The sequence below is a fragment of the Bufo gargarizans genome, chromosome 7 (genome assembly GCF_014858855.1).
Source record: "Bufo gargarizans isolate SCDJY-AF-19 chromosome 7, ASM1485885v1, whole genome shotgun sequence".
In the NCBI taxonomy this organism is placed as follows: domain Eukaryota; kingdom Metazoa; phylum Chordata; class Amphibia; order Anura; family Bufonidae; genus Bufo; species Bufo gargarizans.
In genome coordinates this window covers 127,682,957-127,703,077 of record NC_058086.1, presented here as the reverse complement: position 1 = coordinate 127,703,077, position 20,121 = coordinate 127,682,957, and the positions used below count along the sequence as shown (strand labels likewise).

The following is a 20,121-nucleotide window of genomic DNA, read 5'->3' as shown; positions in this document are numbered from 1 at the left end:
TGTAGGTGTTTTGAGTGCCTTAGGTAAGGTCCCTTTAAGGATCCTGATGCTAGTGCCTGTAACGGTGGCACACCGGTTTGCAGGAGGATTAATAGAGTACACAGTTGGTAAACCAAACGTTGCTTTACTTGGTAAAACAGTCCAACTTTTTACAATCAATTGCAGTGGTGTATAATGCAGTCCTTTACAGTACAAAATGCTCAGCAGGTTTACTTCACAGCAGGTTTCAATCTTGCAAGATACTTGGAGGGTATACAGTTAATGCTCTGCAGTACAATGCTGCACTATCCCCACAGCTATGCTAGCTGGCTGGATCCCAAGGCCCGGATGCCTAATTGCTGGCTTAAATCCTTGGTATAAAAATCCTTCCTCCAGTATTGTCACTTGCTTAAGGTTACAATACCTTCTTTTCCTAGCTGTCTTGTCTGCTGGATTGGAAAGGTGACTGCAGGTTTCTCCCAGGAGGTGCTGTCCTACTACTGGGGTATCTCTACTGAGCTATCCTTAGCCTCAGGAGCTTCAGGCTGACTAGGTGACTCCTCTAGTCCCCTGGAATACACTCGGTCTCCAAGCAGGCTGTACTCCTTCTAGCCTCCTGGTGCAGCTAGGAACCAGGACTATCTAGCTGCATGTCAGGAGGAGGCCCTCAGCATATCTTGGGCTGGTGCCTTCTCACTTCTGTCTCCACAGACTCCTGACTATGACATAACCCCTCCCTGTCGGGGCCTGGACATTTATACTAGGGGCTCCCTATCTCCCTCTAGTGTCTGGAATGTCTAATTACACCCAACTAGGCCTGAAAAGCATATAACAGGGGAACCATACATGTAAGAACACACAGAAAATACATTATAATGCATGGATAAATGCAATATCACTGTCCCTTGTGAGCAGAAGTAACACGTTACCCAATTGACCCTTGTGTAGTGCCCACTCCTACCTAGTGGGACACTACATACCCCCACGCTATGACGTTGCCCGTCCTCGGCGCAACATGAAAGGGGCCCTGCCCAGCTGGATACTGCACCTGTAATAGAAAAATAATGCAAAGCAGGAAAATACATCTACATTTGCAAAATACATTGTATGTATACACTCACCTAAAGAATTATTAGGAACACCTGTTCTATTTCTCATTAATGCGATTATCTAGTCAACCAATCACATGGCAGTTGCTTCAATGCATGTAGGGTTGTGGTCCTGATCAAGACAATCTCCTGAACTCCAAACTGAATGTCAGAATGGGAAAGAAAGGTGATTTAAGCAATTTTGAGCGTGGCATGGTTGTTGGTGCCAGACGGGCCGGTCTGAGTATTTCACAATCTGCTCAGTTACTGAGATTTTCACGCACAACCATTTCTAGGGTTTACAAAGAATGGTGTGAAAAGGGAAAAACATCCAGTATGCGGCAGTCCTGTGGGCACAAATGCCTTGTTGATGCTAGAGGTCAGGGGAGAATGGGCTGACTGATTCAAGCCGATAGAAGAGCAACGTTGACTGAAATAACCACTCGTTACAACCGAGGTATGCAGCAAAGCATTTGTGAAGCCACAACACGCACAACCTTGAGGCGGATGGGCTACAACAGCAGAAGACTCCACTGGGTACCACTCATCTCTACTACAAATAGGAAAAAGAGGCTACAATTTGCACGAGCTCACCAAAATTGGACTGTTGACTGGAAAAATGGTTTCTTGAACATGACAATGAGTTCACTGTACTAAAATGGCCCCCACAGTCACCAGATCTCAACCCAATAGAGTATCTTTGGGATGTGGTGGAACGGGAGCTTCGTGCCCTGGATGTGCATCCCTCAAATCTCCATCAACTGCAAGATGCTATCCTATCAATATGGGCCAACATTTCTAAAGAATGCTATCAGCATCTTGTTGAATCAATGCCACGTAGAATTAAGGCAGTTCTGAAGGAAAAGGGGGTCCAACACCGTATTAGTATGGTGTTCCTAATAATTCTTTAGGTGAGTGTATATCAGGCAGTTCCACTGGCTAAGGAGCAAGTTCGGTGAAAAGGGGCGTCATTCTCTTCTCTCAGGATAATGTAAAGGAACAGGGGCGCTGACCTGGTGCAGCGTATCAAAGATACCAGGATTAGTCTATAATAAGCAAATTGTCCATAATGAACAGTAGTAGTCCATAGAAAATGTAAAACATTAAATAGCAATTCTTGGAGGCTCAAAGTATATAAATGAGTCCATACCCTGGTTTAAAGTGTTAAGTGAAGCCAGATATAAAGCGGAAACAAAGGTACTAGATCACAGAGGCTCACATATGGTGGAGTCCATCTCTGGGCACATTTCTTTAAAATAGTAGCAAGATCTCAGAGGCTCATGTGCATTAGAGTCTATCCCTGGGTGCATTTCCTTTAATATTTGCGTTGCATAACAAAAGTGACAGCACATAAAATAGTCTACATTATTTAAATGGCATATATAAAAATAAGTGCTGCAATACCCTTAATCAACCTGAAAAGGGGGTGAAAGGGTTAAAGGTGCAACATACACATAGGCACAACTTGGTTCAAATATTGAAGAAGCAGGCAGGGGGTCCTGTAAACAATATGGCCTTGCTGCATTTGGTATTTCAGTGGTTTACCGCCTCCACTGAGCCGTGGGTAACTGGCAGCAGCAACAGAGGGCCAAAACAACAAAGGACTCCTGTCCTGGAAAGGGTTAATCCACTTTACTAGGGTCCCTTGGCAAAAGAAATCAAATCAATGGCCTAGCAGGCCAATTCACAGGGGCAAGTCATATCCACTTGGCATCACAGTGGTGCTCCCTGGCTCCATTTGTGGATTGGGACTGTAGTGAGAGTCAACAGGCGGATGTGCCCACAACACATTATTGGGGGGCAACTTCAGCATGAAAGGACCCCTAATAGGTATTGGCCCCATAGGCCTAGGGGTAATCACGGTTGCTGACCTCACCGGGTGCAGGCATAGCAATTGAGGGCTGCTGCACTGGCCTGGGTACCGCTGCCGCAAGCGGTCTGGTGGGTTCCTGGACAACTGGCTCTGCGTGTCGGGCCACAGCATAGGAGGACCTCACCGCAGGTGCTGACACTAAAGATGGCCGGCTGACAGGGGCAGGTACTCTCACCTCAGACCCAGAGACGTCTGAGTCCTTAAGTCCACTTTCTTTCTGGTCAGGTGGAGTCCGGGTTCCGGGTGAAGGCAATCTGGCGCAGCTCACGCAATTTCTTCTCCAGCCGCACGATCTGGTCGTCCAGGCTTTCGGAGTTGGGATCGCTGTCCTCCGCTGTCGCAGCCGGCACTTATAAAGTAGATGGCGCGTCCTGCGCAGCCGCTGCAGGTTCAGGTGAGGCGCCCGCTTTCTTTCCTCTTTGGATGTTGTCCAGGGTAGCATGGAATCTCTCTGCATCTTCTAATTCTCGGATAGTCTTCTCACTGCGAGGCAGCTCAGGTGAGGGCCATGGGCTTACCTTCTTCTCTACCACTGTAGGTTGCCAAAAGACATTCGGGCCGATAAAGGAGCCCCGTTCTTGGAAGGCATGATGGTCCGGTTCTGGAGAACGCACAGGTTCGCGCTCGCAGCCAGTATGGTCCTCATCGATTTCCCAGTCCTCCGATTTCTTCCTGGGATGGGACACGGCAGTGGCGTAGGGGCCTCGCAGGCCCTCGGCAGGGGTGAACTCAACTTTTTCTCCCTCGCGGAGGTTATGCAGATGCTCTGGGAGGTAACTCTGCTTGACGGACCTCCGATTCACATACAAGTCTCTGCCGGTAGTATAGTCCTTAATAAAACCGAAGCCTCGGTCCTTATCAAATGCCACAACCAACCCCATTCTCCTCTCCAGGCGGGGTTGGGTGTCAGTGTGGCGCTCATGAACGGTCTTTGCCAGTTCTTCATAGTAGGTCTTAGTTTTAGTTGTCTTCTTTATTGCGGCCTCCCGTATCTCTGCCATCAACGCTGACCACTTGAATGAGGGCTGGAAAAAGTCTCTCCAGGAGCCATAATAGGTCTCCAGTTGCGTCCTCGGTGGTGGGCAGGTGGGTCTCTCCGGTCCCGGAGAGTAGGCCGGTGGATCATCCTCTTGCTCTACACCAATAACATCCATTTTTAACAGATCAGGCGCGGACATCCCAGCAGAGCAGTCTTCAGTCTTCAACATGCTCGATCCTTCTCTGGAGAGCGACAGGGTGGTGCCAATAATTGCAGACAGATCCTCCCATTGATCTGGGAGGCCGCCCCCCAGGCACTCCAGTATGGGGGAGGCGGAGTCCATTTTTGCAGACATGTAAATTTCCAGACAGGGCGGTGGCGCGGACATATAGCCTTTCCCGCACTTTTCAGCAGAAGGCGCCAATTTTTACCGCCAATTGAGTATGAAGATGACGCAGCAAATAAATCCAGTCAGTTCAAGCGGCCATCTTTGAGCAAAATCGCTGTCGATTCACTGACAGCAAGCGGTGGCTTAAATAAGCAGCAAACAGTCCATGCAATATAATCTTCACACCGCAAATTATTACAGTTCTCTTTGGCCCAGCAATTTTCAATAAAGCAATTAGGGCTTGGTCACTTTAAGGCAAATAATGGCACACAGTTTTTATATCTGCAATGGCACAGGAATGATCGTATCCTGTTCGTGACGCCAATTTATGCAGCGCGCCAGACCTGCAAGGTATAGCGACAGTGATGTCACGGTATGGGCAATCGAGGGTTACTAACTTTTCTGAGGAAAACCCTGGGCAGGCATGCAACAGTGAAGGAGAGGCAGACACTAGTTCCTCTGGGGCACACTCTGTAAATAGGGACCAGGCCTGATGGTGTGTGAGGTGCCCTGGATGTTGTAGGTATTTTGAGTGCCTTAGGTAAGGTCCCTTTAAGGATCCTGATGCTAGTGCCTGTAACGGTGGCACACCGGTTTGCAGGAGGATTAATAGAGTACACAGTTGGTAAACCAAACGTTGCTTTACTTGGTGAAACAGTCCAACTTTTTACAATCAATTGCAGTGATGTATAATGCAGTCCTTTACAGTATAAAATGCTCAGCAGGTTTACTTCACAGCAGGTTTCAATCTTGCAAGATACTTGGAGGGTATACAGTTAATGCTCTGCACTACAATGCTGCACTATCCCCACAGCTATGCTAGCTGGCTGGATCCCAAGGCCCGGATGCCTAATTGCTGGCTTAAATCCTTGGTATAAAAATCCTTCCTCCAGTATTGGCACTTGCTTCAGGTTACAATACCTTCTTTTCCTAGCTGTCTTGTCTGCTGGATTGGAAAGGTGGCTGCAGGTTTCTCCCAGGAGGTGCTGTCCTACTACTGGGGTATCTCTACTGAGCCATCCTTAGCCTCAGGAGCTTCAGGCTGACTAGGTGACTCCTCTAGTCCCCTGGAATACACTCGGTCTCCAAGCAGGCTGTACTCCTTCTAGCCTCCTGGTGCAACTAGGAACCAGGACTATCTAGCTGCATGTCAGGAGGAGGCCCTCAGCATATCTTGGGCTGGTGCCTTCTCACTTCTGTCTCCACAGACTCCTGACTATGACCTAACCCCTCCCTGTCTGGGCCTGGACATTTATACTAGGGGCTCCCTATCTCCCTCTAGTGTCTGGAATGTCTAATTACACCCAACTAGGCCTGAAAAGCATATAACAGGGGAACCATACATGTAAGAACACGTAGAAAATACATTATAATGCATGGATAAATGCAATATCACTGTCCCTTGTAAGCAGAAGTAACACGTTACCCAATTGACCCTTGTGTAGTGCCCACTCCTACCTAGTGGGACACTACACATGTACGTGATGTGATCCGCAGCACGGGCCTGGCTGTTGCTGATAGCCAGGCCCCTGCTGCATCTGCTGGCATAGCTGTATGCCATGATGCCGGTGGATTAACTCTCACGTGCCGCGGTCAGCTCCTGACTGCGGCATGTGTGGGGTTTACAGAGGGAGGGGGCTCCCTCTGACTCCATCGGCCCCCCACACTGTGCTGACAGGGGGCAGATGATTGCCATTGCAGCCCCAATGCCTTATACAGGCTTCAGAGCCTGCCAGCTACGGAAGCCCAGGAGATGCAGCCTGAGGACTGGGTCTCCAAGGCAACTATCAGCGTCTTACTGTGTAAGACGCTGACAGTTCAATTCATTACAATGCATTTGAATTGTACTGAATTTAAACAGGGATCAAACACACAGTGGGACAAATATAAAAAGTAAAAAAGTGAAAAAAGTGTTTTTTATAATAAAAAAAACAAAACAAAAAAAAACAGACATATTAGGTATTGCCGCATCCGTAATGACATGCTCTATAAAAATGTCACATAATCTACCACCTCAGGTGAATGCTGTAAAAAAAAAAAAAAAAGCAAAAAATATCATTTGTTTGTCACCTTACATCGCAAAAAGTGTAATTCCAAGCGATCAAAAAGACATATGTACCCCAAAATAGTACCAATAAAACCATCATCTCTTCCCACAAAAAATGAACCCCTACCTAAGACAATCGCCCAAAATATTAAATAATATGGCTCTTAGACTATGGAGACGCTAAAGCATGATTTTATTTTTGTTTTAAAAATGCTTTTATTGCGTTAAATGTAAAAAAAAAATTACAAAGTAGACATATTAGGTATTACCACGTCCGTAACAATCTGCTCTATAAAAATACCACATGACCTAATCCCTCAGGTGAACACCATAAAAAAAAGTGTCAAAAAGCCTTTTGTCACCTTACATCACAAAAAGTGTAGTAGCAAGCGATCAAAAAGTCATATGCCCCCCAAAATAGTGCCAATCAAACCGTCATTTCAGCCTGAAAAAATCATACCCTAACATAGCCATTTTTTGGTCACCTTACATCACCAAAAGTGTAATACCAAGCAATCAAAAAGTCATACACACCCCAAAATCTATCAAACCGTCATCTCATCCTGCAGAAAATGAAACTCTACACAATCGCATACAAAAAAAAAAAAAAGCTATGGCTCTCAGAATATGGAGACACTAAAACATGATTTTTTTTGTTTCAAAAATGCTGTTATTGTGCAAGACTTAAATTAATAAAAAAAAAGTATACAGTACAGACCAAAAGTTTGGACACACCTTCTCATTCAAAGAGTTTTCTTTATTTTTATGACTGAAAATTGTAGATTCACACTGAAGGCATCAAAACTATGAATTAACACATGTGGAATTATATACATAACAAAAAAGTGTGAAACAACTGAAAATATGTCATATTCTTGGTTCTTCAAAGTAGCCACCTTTTGCTTTGATTACTGCTTTGCACACTCTTGGCATTCTCTTGATGAGCTTCAAGAGGTAGTCACCTGAAATGGTTTTCACTTCATAGGTGTGCCCTGTCAGATTTAATAAGTGGGATTTCTTGCCTTATAAATGGGGTTGGGACCATCAGTTGCATTGTGGAGAAGTCAGGTGGATACACAGCTGATAGTCCTACTGAAAAGAGTGGCCATCATTACTTTAAGAAATGAAGGTCAGTCAGTCAGAAAAATTGGGAAAACTTTGAAAGTGTCCCCAAGTGCAGTCACAAAACCCATCAAGCGCTACAAAGAAACTGCCTCACATGCAGACCGCCCCAAGAATAGAAGACCAAGAGTCACCTCTGCTGCGGAGGATAAGTTCATCCGAGTCACCAGCCTCAGAAATCGCAGGTTAACAGCAGCTCAGATTAGAGACCAGGTCAATGCCACACAGAGTTCTAGCAGCAGACAACTCTACAACAACTGTTAAGAGGAGACTGTGTGAATCAATCCTTCATTGTAGAATATCTGCTAGGAAACCACTGCTAAGGACAGGCAACAAGCAGAAGAGACTTGTTTGGGCTAAAGAACACAAGGAATGGACATTAGACCAGATGAAATCTGTGCTTTGGTCTGATGAATCCAAATTTGAGATCTTTGGTTCCAACCACCGTGTCTTTGTGCAACGCAGAAAAGGTGCACGGATGGACTCTACATGCCTGGTTCCCACCGTGAAGCATGGAGGAGGAGGTATGATGGTGTGGGGGTGCTTTGCTGGTGACACTGTTGGGGATTTATTCAAAATTGAAGGCATACTGAACCAGCATGACTACCACAGCATCTTGCAGCGGCATGCTATTCCATCCGGTTTGCGTTTAGTTGGACCATCATTTATTTTTCAACAGGACAATGACCCCAAACACACCTCCAGGCTGTGTAAGGGCTATTTGACCATGAAGGAGAGTGATGGGGTGCTGCATCAGATGACCTGGCCTCCACAGTCACCGGACCTGAAACCAATCGAGATGGTTTGGGGTGAGCTGGACCGCAGAGTTAAGGCAAAAGGGCCAACAAGTGCTAAGCATCTCTGTGAACTCCTTCAAGACTGTTGGAAGATCATTTCAGGTGACTACCTCTTGAATGCCAAGAGCGTGCAAAGCAGTAATCAAAGCAAAAGGTGGCTACTTTGAAGAACCTAGAATATGACATATTTGCAGTTGTTTCACACTTTTTTGTTATGTATATAATTCCACATGTGTTAATTCATAGTTTTGATGCCTTCAGTGTGAATCTACAATTTTCATAGTCATGAAATAAAGAAAACTCTTTGAATGAGAAGGTGTGTTCAAACTTTTGGTCTGTATTGTACTTATTAGGTATTGCCACATCCGTAAGAATCTGCTAGATAAAAATACCACATGATCTAACCTGTCAGATGAACATTGTAAATAAGTAAAAATAAAAATAGTGCCAAAACAGCTATTTTTTGTTACCTTGCCTCACAAAAAGTGAGCAACCAAAAATGTTCCCAAAATGGGGTCTTTTTTTGAGTTTCTACTCTAGGGGTGCATCAGGGGGTCTTCAAATGTGACATGGCAACTTAGAATTATCCCAGTGAAATCTGCCCTCCAAAAACCATATGGCGTTCCTTTCCTTCTGCGCCCTGCCATGTTCCCGTACAGTGACCACAAATGGGGTGTTTCTGTAAACTACAGAATCAGGGTAATAAATATTGAGCTTTGTTTGGCTGTTAACCCTTGCTTTGTCACTGGAAAAAATTGATTAAAATGGAAAATCTGCCCAAAAAGTAATATTCTGAAACTTCATCTACATTTTCCTTTAATTCTTATGGAACACCTAAAGGGTTAATGTAGTGTCCCACTAAGTAGGAGTGGGCACTACACAAGGGTCAATTGGGTAACGTGTTACTTCTGCTCACAAGGGACAGTGATCTTATATTTATCTATGCATTGTAATGTATTTTCTGTGTGTTTTACATTTGTATGTTTCCCCTGTTAATGCTCAGCAGGCCTATTGGGTGTAATTAGACATCCCAGACACTAGAGGGAGATAGGGAGCCCCTAGTATAAATGTCCAGGCCCAGACAGGGAGGGGTTAGGTCATAGTCAGGAGTCTGTGGAGACAGAAGTGAGAAGGCACCAGCCCAATATATGCTGAGGGCCTCCTCCTGACATGCAGCTAGATAGTCCTGGTTCCTAGTTGCACCAGGAGGCTAGAAGGAGTAAAGCCTGCCTGGAGACCAGTAATCCAGCCAACAAATTCAGATGAGACACCCCAGTAGTAGGAGAGGACCTCCTGGGAGAAACCTGCAGCCACCTTTCCACTCCAGCAGAGAAGCCAGCTAGGAAACAAAGGTACTGTAAACTTAAGCAAGTGCCAATACTGGAGGAAGGATTTTATATACCAAGGATTAAATCCAGCAATTAGGCATCCGGTTGGGATCCAGCCAGCTAGAATAGCTGAGGGGATAGAGCAGCATTGTACTACAAAGCATTAACTGTATACCCTCCAAGTATCTCGCAAGATTGAAACCCGCTGTGCATATGTACTGTAAAGGACTGCATTATACACCCCTGCAACTGATTGTATAAAGTTGGACTGTTGTCTAAAGTTAAGCAACGTTTGGTTTACCATCTGTGTACTCTATTAATCCTCCTGCAAACCGGTGTGCCACCATTACAGGCACTGGCCTCACGATTCTTAAAGGGACCTACCCTAAGGCACTCAAAATACCTGCAACATCCAGGGCACCTCACACACCATCAGGCCTGGTCCCTACTTACAGAGTGTGCCCCAGAGGAACTAGTGTCTACCTCTGCTTCACTGTCGCATGCCTGCCCAGGGTTCTCCTCAGAAAAGTGAGTAACCCTCGATTGCCCATACCGTGACCTCACTGTCGCTAATACCCTGCAGGTCTGGCTTGCTGCATTAACAAAGTTTGTAAAAATCTGTTTTGAATACCTTGAGGGGTGTATTTTCCAAAATGGGGTCACTTTTTTAGAGTTTCTACTTTAGGGGTGCATCAGGGGGTCTTCAAATGTGACATTGCAATTTAAAATTATCCCAGTGAAATCTGCCCTCCAAAAACCATATGGCGTTCTTTTCCTTCAGCGCCCTGTTCGTGTGCCCGTACAGCAGTTACCGACCACATATGGGGTGTTTCTGTAAACTACAGAATCAGGGTAATAAATATCGCGTTTTTTTGGGCTGTTAACCCTTGCTTTGTTCAGAAAAAATATGTGAACCCTTTGGAATGATATGGATTTCTGCACAAATTGGTCATAAAATGTGATCTGATCTTCATCTAAGTCACAGACAATCACAGTCTGCTTAAACTAATAACACACAAAGAACTAAATGTTACCATGTTTTTATTGAACACACCATGTAAACATTCACAGTGCAGGTGGAAAAAGTATGTGAACCCCTAGACTAATGACATCTCCAAGAGCTAATTGGAGTGAGGTGTTAGCCAACTGGAGTCCAATCAATGAGATGAGATTGGAGGTGTTGGTTACAGCTGCCCTTCCTATAAAAAACACACACCAGTTCTGGGTTTGCTTTTCACAAGAAGCATTGCCTGATGTGAATGATGCCATGCACAAAAGAGCTCTCAGAAGACCTACGATTAAGAATTGTTCATTTGCATAAAGCTGGAAACTGTTATAAAATTATCTCTAAAAGCCTTGCTGTTCATCAGTCCACGCTAAGACAAATTGTCTATAAATGGAGAAAGTTCAGCACTGCTGCTTCTCTCCCTAGTAGTGGCCATCCTGTAAAGATGACTGCAAGAGCACAGCGCAGACTACTCAATGAGACTTACAAAAGTCTCTGGCATATGCTAACAACCCTGTTAGCGAATCTACGATATGTAAAACACTAAACAAGAATGGATTTCATGGGAGGATACCACAGAGGAAGCCACTGCTGTCCAAAAAAAAAACATTGCTGCACGTTTACAGTTTGCACAAGAGCCTGGATGTTCCACAGCAGTACTGGCAAAATATTCTGCGGACAGATGAAACTAAAGTTGAGTTGTTTGGAAGAAACACACAACACTATGTGTGGAGAAAAAGAAGCACAGCACACAAACATCAAAACCTCATCTCAACTGTGGTATGGTAAGTATGGTGGTGGGGGCATCATGGTTTGGGGCTACTTTGCTGCATTAGGGCCTGGACGGATTGCTATCATCGAAGGAAAAATTAATTTCCAAGTTTATCAAGACATTTTGCAGGAGAACTTAAGGCCATCTGTCCACCAGCTGAAGCTCAACAGAAGATGGATGTTGCAACAGGACAACGACCCAAAGCATAGAAGTAAATCAACAACAGAATAGCTTAAACAGAAAAAAATACAGCTTTATTTTGGTGGTATTTGATTGCTGCTGACATTTTTCGTTTTTCTGATATTAATCAAAATAGACCGCAATTTTCTCAAAAAAGTGTATTTTTAAATTTTTCCGGTAAAATTGTTTAAATATAATTACATTTCTATACAAGTTTGTGTCAGAATTTATTGTGCTACATGTCTTTGATTAAAAAAAATCCAATAAGTGTATATTTATTGGTTTGTGCAAAAGTTATAGCGTTTACAAACTATGGTACAAAAATGTGAATTTCCGCCTTTTGAAGCAGCTCTGACTTTCTGAGCACCTGTCATGTTTCTTGAGGTGCTAGAATGCCAGGATAGTATAAATACCCCCCAAATGACCCCATTTTAGAAATAAGACACCCCAAAGTTTTTGCGGAGGGGCATGGTGAGATTATGTATGATTTTTTTTTTTCACAAGTTAGCGGAAAATGACACTTTCTGAGAAAAAATAAAAAATAATAAAGTTTCCATTTCTGCTAACTTCTGTCAAAAAAATAAAAAAATCTCCCACGGACTCACTATGCCCCTCAGTGAATACCTTGGGGCGTCTACTTTCCGAAATGGGGTCATTTGTGGGGTGTGTTTACTGTTCTGGCATTTTGGGTGGGGCTAAATTGTGAGCAACCCTGTAAAGCCTAAAGGTACTCGTTGGACTTTCAGCCCCTTTATACACCTAGGCTGCAAAAAAGTGTCACACATGTGGTATCACAGTTTTCAGAAGAAGTAGGGAAATGTGTTTTGGGGTGTATTTTTACATATACCTATGCTGGGTGAGAGAAATAACGGCGATACCACATGTGTGACACTTTTTTGCAGCCTAGGTGCACAAAGGGGCCCAAATTCCAATGAGTGCCTTTAGGATTTCACAGGGCATTTTTACGCATTTGGATTCCAAACTACTTCTCACGCTTTAGGGCCCCAGGGCAGTGTAAATACCCCACAAGTGACCCAATTTTGGAAAGAAGTCTCCCCAAGGTATTCCGTGAGGGGTATGGTGAGTTCATGTAAGATTTTATTTTTTGTCATATGTTTGCGGAAAATAGATTTTTAACATCTTTTTTTTCTTACAAAGTCTCATATTCCACTAACTTGTGACAAAAAATAAAATCTTACATGAACTCACCATACCCCTCACGGAATACCTTGGGATGTCTTCTTTCCAGGTCCGCACTTCCGTTACGCAAAAATATAGAATATGTCCTATTCTTGTCCGCAATTGTGGACAAGAAAAGGCATTTTCTATATAGTTCTGGCAATGTGCGGATCCGCAAAATGCGGAAAAGCACATTGCCGGTGTCCGTGTTTTGTGGATCTGCGGATCCGCAAAACACATACGGATGTCTGAATGGAGCCTTACAGGGGGGTGAACAATGGCAGGGGGGTGACAGAGGGGTGATCAGGGAGTCTATATGGTGTGATCAGGGGTTAATAAGTGACAGGGAGGGGTGTAGTGTAGTGTGGTGCTTGGTGCTACTTACAGAGCTGCCTGTGTCCTCTGGTGGTGTATCCAAGCAAAAGGGACCACCAGAGGACCAGGTAGCAGGTATATCAGACGCTGTTAACAAAACAGTGTCTAATATACCTTTCTGATGCCATTTTTTAAACATCTACAGCCTGCCAGCGAATGATAAGCGCTGGCAGCCTGTAGTTTAACTTCAGAGCTGCGCGCCGCTGTGAACGCAAAATCTCGGTTCTCACGAGATGACGCCAATAGGCGTCGCTGAGACCTGAGAGCGCTGCCGCCCGTGGCGGCAAGCGGTTAATTCTTTTATTAGTTTAAGCCAGGCATGTCCAAACTGCGGCACTCCAGCTGTTGCAAAACTACAACTCCCAGCATGCATTAGGAGTTGTAGTTTTGCAACAGCTGGAGGGCCACAGTTTGGACATGCCTGGTTTAAGCAGACTGTGATTGTCTATTGTTGTGACTTAGAGGAAGATCAGATCACATTTTATGACCAATTTGTGCAGAAATCCATATCATCCCAAAGGGTTCACATACTTTTTCTTGCAACTGTATATATATTGTCACATTATTGGCTACAGGGTTCCTCAGTGGTAGCAGTATTAAATCGGATCACTCTGTGCACACACCTATGTTTTGACACTTACCTCTCTTGATGCATTTTGGATATTCCAGCTTTCCTTGCTGACAAGGAATTCTCATCTGTGTGTCAGGACTAGTTTCATATCCAGCTTTACAAGTAAACTCTGTCATGTCACCATGTTTAATGTAAATCTTTCTAGCAAATATCCAGCGTTGCTGTATATTATTTTCTTCCATGTCCTTTTCATTTGTAATACATGGCTCTGAAACAGAAAATATGGATTTTTCACCCAATTGTTTCAAATATATATTATTTTATAGTTATTTTATTACTAAAGATGTTATATATATGTATTTGGAAATTGTTTATATTATACATCTATTTGATCAACGAGCAGGGACATCGTTCTTGTATTGTGGATCTTTTAGCACATGTCACTTTATGCACATGCACTTTGTTTATTTTCGCACATAAATCAGATGTATTCAATTTAATCATGATTGTAACCACATTGTGATTGGTTGGTCACTTGAGATATGTCTTTATATGTCCTCATTTTCACTGTTTCTACGCTGGAAGAAGGCTCTTGTGAGCCGAAACGTCGCAAGATTGCCATATTATGGGTGAATAAAAAGTTCACATATTTCACTTTTATCCAGGAGTGCAGTCCTATTTTTTGCAATATATATATATATATATATATATATATATATATATACATATAAATTATAGTCAATACCATTCAGAATTTGTGCAAAGATACAAATACAGTTTTCCCCTGATTTTGCAATTTCAATTTGCTCCATCATTGTAAAATTAAAATATAGTAAAATGAGCCTAAAACTGTTCATTCAACATTTCAAAATGTTGCGCTAGAATAAATAAAGTGAAAAAAGTGTGAACTATTAATTTAAAAGTTATAAAAGAGGGAGGAAATGCAGCACAAAGTGTAGACTTTGTCTTAAGGAAAGGCAGCAGTGGCACCAGTCTTTTGCACATATGGATCAGTAACAAAAATAAACACTGAGCAAGACTGAGCGTAACTTTAAAGGGAGGAGGGGGGGGGGGTGTTTGCTTCACCCCTTTTGCTTCTGCCATATAATTTATTTCTCTGTATGCAAAATACAGCTACTGTTGTGAGAAGGGGAGCTCATGTGGTGGTAGGGGATAGCGCGTATGCATACATTGTGGGTAGGGATGAGCGAACTCGAACTGTATAGTTCGGGTTCGTACCGAATTTTGGGGTGTCCGTGACACGGACCCGAACCCGGACATTTTCGTAAAAGTCCGGGTTCGGGTTCGGTGTTCGTCGCTTTCTTCGCGCTTTTGTGACGCTTTCTTGGCGCTTTTTGAAAGGCTGCAAAGCAGCCAATCAACAAGCGTCATACTACTTGCCCCAAGAGGCCATCACAGCCATGCCTACTATTGGCATGGCTGTGATTGGCCAGAGCACCATGTGACCCAGCCTCTATTTAAGCTGGAGTCACATAGCGCCGCCCGTCACTCTGCTCTGATTAGCGTAGGGAGAGGTTGCGGCTGCGACAGTAGGGCGAGATTAGGCAGATTAACTCCTCCAAAGGACTTGATTAACTGATCGATCTGCAGCTGTGGATCATTGAGCTGCTGATCCTCAATTGCTCACTGTTTTTAGGCTGCACAGACCGTTTGTCAGTCTCATTTTTCTGGGGTGATCGGCGGCCATTTTGTGTCTTGTGGTGCGCCAGCACAAGCTGCGACCAAGTGCATTTAACCCTCAATGGTGTGGTTGTTTTTTGGCTAAAGCCTACATCAGGGTGAAGCTGTCACACCAAGTGCATTTAACCAGCAATAGTCTGTTCATTTTTTGGCCATATACAAAATCAGGGGCAAGCTGCGCCTGTCACCAAGTGCATTTAACCCTCAATGGTGTGGTTGTTTTTTGGCTAAAGCCTACATCAGGGTGAAGCTGTCACACCAAGTGCATTTAACCAGCAATAGTCTGTTCATTTTTTGGCCATATACAAAATCAGGGGCAAGCTGCGCCTGTCACCAAGTGCATTTAACCCTCAATGGTGTGGTTGTTTTTTGGCTAAAGCCTACATCAGGGTGAAGCTGTCACACCAAGTGCATTTAACCAGCAATAGTCTGTTCATTTTTTGGCCATATACAAAATCAGGGGCAAGCTGCGCCTGTCACCAAGTGCATTTAACCCTCAATGGTGTGGTTGTTTTTTGGCTAAAGCCTACATCAGGGTGAAGCTGTCACACCAAGTGCATTTAACCAGCAATAGTCTGTTCATTTTTTGGCCATATCCCAGTCTAATTCTGTCACTAAATCCATACCGGTCACCCAGCGCCTAAATACTAGGCCTCAAATTTATATCCAGCTAAATCTGTCCCTAGTGCTGTAGCTGGGCGAGTTATTTAGTGTCCGTTCAAGCACATTTCTTGTTCTGGGTTGAAATACAATTCCCAATTTAGCAATTTCATAATTTAGTGGTTCCTGCTATATCAGAGCTCTTTGAAATCTATCCCAAAAAGGGTATATAATATTGAAGGTGCACATAGGGTCATTCAGAGTAACTTCACACACACCCGCTACTGTGTATTTCCAAGTCTAATTCTGTCACTAAATCCATACCGGTGACCCAGCGCCTAAATACTAGGCCTCAAATTTAATTCCCTCTAAATCTCTCGTTACCCACCGCTGTACTGTTGTTGCTGGGCAAGATATTTAGTGTCCGTCAAAGCACATTTTTTGTTCTGGGTTGAAGTACAATTCCCAATTTAGCAATTTCATAATTTAGTGGTTTCTGCTATATCAGAGCTATTTGAAATCTATCCCAAAAAGGGTATATAATATTGAAGGTGCACATAGGGTCATTCAGAATAACTTCACACACACCCGCTACTGTGTATTTCCAAGTCTAATTCTGTCACTAAATCCATACCGGTGACCCAGCGCCTAAATACTAGGCCTCAAATTTAAATCCCTCTAAATCTCTCGTTACCGTTGTCCTGTTGTAGCTGGGAAAGTTATTTAGTGCCCGTCAAAGCACATTTTTTGTTCTGGGTTGAAGTACAATTCCCAATTTAGCAATTTCATAATTTAGTGGTTCCTGCTATATCAGAGCTATTTGAAATCTATCCCAAAAAGGGTATATAATATTGAAGGTGCACATAGGGTCATTCAGAATAACTTCACACACACCCGCTACTGTGTATTTCCAAGTCTAATTCTGTCACTAAATCCATACCGGTGACCCAGCGCCTAAATACTAGGCCTCAAATTTAATTCCCTCTAAATCTCTCGTTACCCACCGCTGTACTGTTGTTGCTGGGCAAGATATTTAGTGTCCGTCAAAGCACATTTTTTGTTCTGGGTTGAAGTACAATTCCCAATTTAGCAATTTCATAATTTAGTGGTTTCTGCTATATCAGAGCTATTTGAAATCTATCCCTAAAAGGGTATATAATATTGAAGGTGCACATAGGGTCATTCAGAATAACTTCACACACACCCGCTACTGTGTATTTCCAAGTCTAATTCTGTCACTAAACCCATACCTGTCACCCAGCGCCTAAATACTAGGCCTCAAATTTATATCCAGCTAAATCTGTCCCTAGTGCTGTAGCTGGGCGAGTTATTTAGTGTCCGTTCAAGCACATTTCTTGTTCTGGGTTGAAATACAATTCCCAATTTAGCAATTTCATAATTTAGTGGTTCCTGCTATATCAGAGCTCTTTGAAATCTATCCCAAAAAGGGTATATAATATTGAAGGTGCACATAGGGTCATTCAGAGTAACTTCACACACACCCGCTACTGTGTATTTCCAAGTCTAATTCTGTCACTAAATCCATACCGGTGACCCAGCGCCTAAATACTAGGCCTCAAATTTAATTCCCTCTAAATCTCTCGTTACCCACCGCTGTACTGTTGTTGCTGGGCAAGATATTTAGTGTCCGTCAAAGCACATTTTTTGTTCTGGGTTGAAGTACAATTCCCAATTTAGCAATTTCATAATTTAGTGGTTTCTGCTATATCAGAGCTATTTGAAATCTATCCCAAAAAGGGTATATAATATTGAAGGTGCACATAGGGTCATTCAGAATAACTTCACACACACCCGCTACTGTGTATTTCCAAGTCTAATTCTGTCACTAAACCCATACCTGTCACCCAGCGCCTAAATACTAGGCCTCAAATTTAAATCCCTCTAAATCTCTCGTTACCGTTGTCCTGTTGTAGCTGGGAAAGTTATTTAGTGCCCGTCAAAGCACATTTTTTGTTCTGGGTTGAAGTACAATTCCCAATTTAGCAATTTCATAATTTAGTGGTTCCTGCTATATCAGAGCTATTTGAAATCTATCCCAAAAAGGGTATATAATATTGAAGGTGCACATAGGGTCATTCAGAATAACTTCACACACACCCGCTACTGTGTATTTCCAAGTCTAATTCTGTCACTAAATCCATACCGGTGACCCAGCGCCTAAATACTAGGCCTCAAATTTAATTCCCTCTAAATCTCTCGTTACCCACCGCTGTACTGTTGTTGCTGGGCAAGATATTTAGTGTCCGTCAAAGCACATTTTTTGTTCTGGGTTGAAGTACAATTCCCAATTTAGCAATTTCATAATTTAGTGGTTTCTGCTATATCAGAGCTATTTGAAATCTATCCCTAAAAGGGTATATAATATTGAAGGTGCACATAGGGTCATTCAGAATAACTTCACACACACCCGCTACTGTGTATTTCCAAGTCTAATTCTGTCACTAAACCCATACCTGTCACCCAGCGCCTAAATACTAGGCCTCAAATTTAAATCCCTCTAAATCTCTCGTTACCGTTGTCCTGTTGTAGCTGGGAAAGTTATTTAGTGCCCGTCAAAGCACATTTTTTGTTCTGGGTTGAAGTACAATTCCCAATTTAGCAATTTCATAATTTAGTGGTTCCTGCTATATCAGAGCTATTTGAAATCTATCCCAAAAAGGGTATATAATATTGAAGGTGCACATAGGGTCATTCAGAATAACTTCACACACACCCGCTACTGTGTATTTCCAAGTCTAATTCTGTCACTAAATCCATACCGGTGACCGAGCGCCTAAATACTAGGCCTCAAATTTAATTCCCTCTAAATCTCTCGTTACCCACCGGTGTACTGTTGTTGCTGGGCAAGATATTTAGTGTCCGTCAAAGCACATTTTTTGTTCTGGGTTGAAGTACAATTCCCAATTTAGCAATTTCATAATTTAGTGGTTTCTGCTATATCAGAGCTATTTGAAATCTATCCCTAAAAGGGTATATAATATTGAAGGTGCACATAGGGTCATTCAGAATAACTTCACACACACCCGCTACTGTGTATTTCCAAGTCTAATTCTGTCACTAAACCCATACCTGTCACCCAGCGCCTAAATACTAGGCCTCAAATTTAAATCCCTCTAAATCTCTCGTTACCGTTGTCCTGTTGTAGCTGGGAAAGTTATTTAGTGCCCGTCAAAGCACATTTTTTGTTCTGGGTTGAAGTACAATTCCCAATTTAGCAATTTCATAATTTAGTGGTTCCTGCTATATCAGAGCTATTTGAAATCTATCCCAAAAAGGGTATATAATATTGAAGGTGCACATAGGGTCATTCAGAATAACTTCACACACACGCTTCTGTGCATTTCCAAGTCTAATTCTGTCACTAAATCCATACCGGTGACCCAGCGCCTAAATACTAGGCCTCAAATTTAATTCCCTCTAAATCTCTCGTTACCCACCGCTGTACTGTTGTTGCTGGGCAAGATATTTAGTGTCCGTCAAAGCACATTTTTTGTTCTGGGTTGAAGTACAATTCCCAATTTAGCAATTTCATAATTTAGTGGTTTCTGCTATATCAGAGCTATTTGAAATCTATCCCTAAAAGGGTATATAATATTGAAGGTGCACATAGGGTCATTCAGAATAACTTCACACACACCCGCTACTGTGTATTTCCAAGTCTAATTCTGTCACTAAACCCATACCTGTCACCCAGCGCCTAAATACTAGGCCTCAAATTTAAATCCCTCTAAATCTCTCGTTACCGTTGTCCTGTTGTAGCTGGGAAAGTTATTTAGTGCCCGTCAAAGCACATTTTTTGTTCTGGGTTGAAGTACAATTCCCAATTTAGCAATTTCATAATTTAGTGGTTCCTGCTATATCAGAGCTATTTGAAATCTATCCCAAAAAGGGTATATAATATTGAAGGTGCACATTGGGTCATTCAGAATAACTTCACACACACGCTTCTGTGCATTTCCAAGTCTAATTCTGTCACTAAATCCATACCGGTGACCCAGCGCCTAAATACTAGGCCTCAAATTTAATTCCCTCTAAATCTCTCGTTACCCACCGCTGTACTGTTGTTGCTGGGCAAGATATTTAGTGTCCGTCAAAGCACATTTTTTGTTCTGGGT

General features: G+C 43.0%; 1 protein-coding gene across 1 annotated transcript in view; it reads right to left on the bottom strand.

The window, feature by feature from the left end:
• Positions 1-20,121, bottom strand: part of LOC122943634 (complement factor H-related protein 2-like) — a 458,972-nt gene that overhangs the window by 255,869 nt on the left and 182,982 nt on the right. The window contains exon 5 of the mRNA XM_044301524.1: positions 13,755-13,952. Coding sequence (XP_044157459.1) covers positions 13,755-13,952 — 198 coding nt within the window. The remainder of the gene's footprint in view (positions 1-13,754; positions 13,953-20,121) is intronic.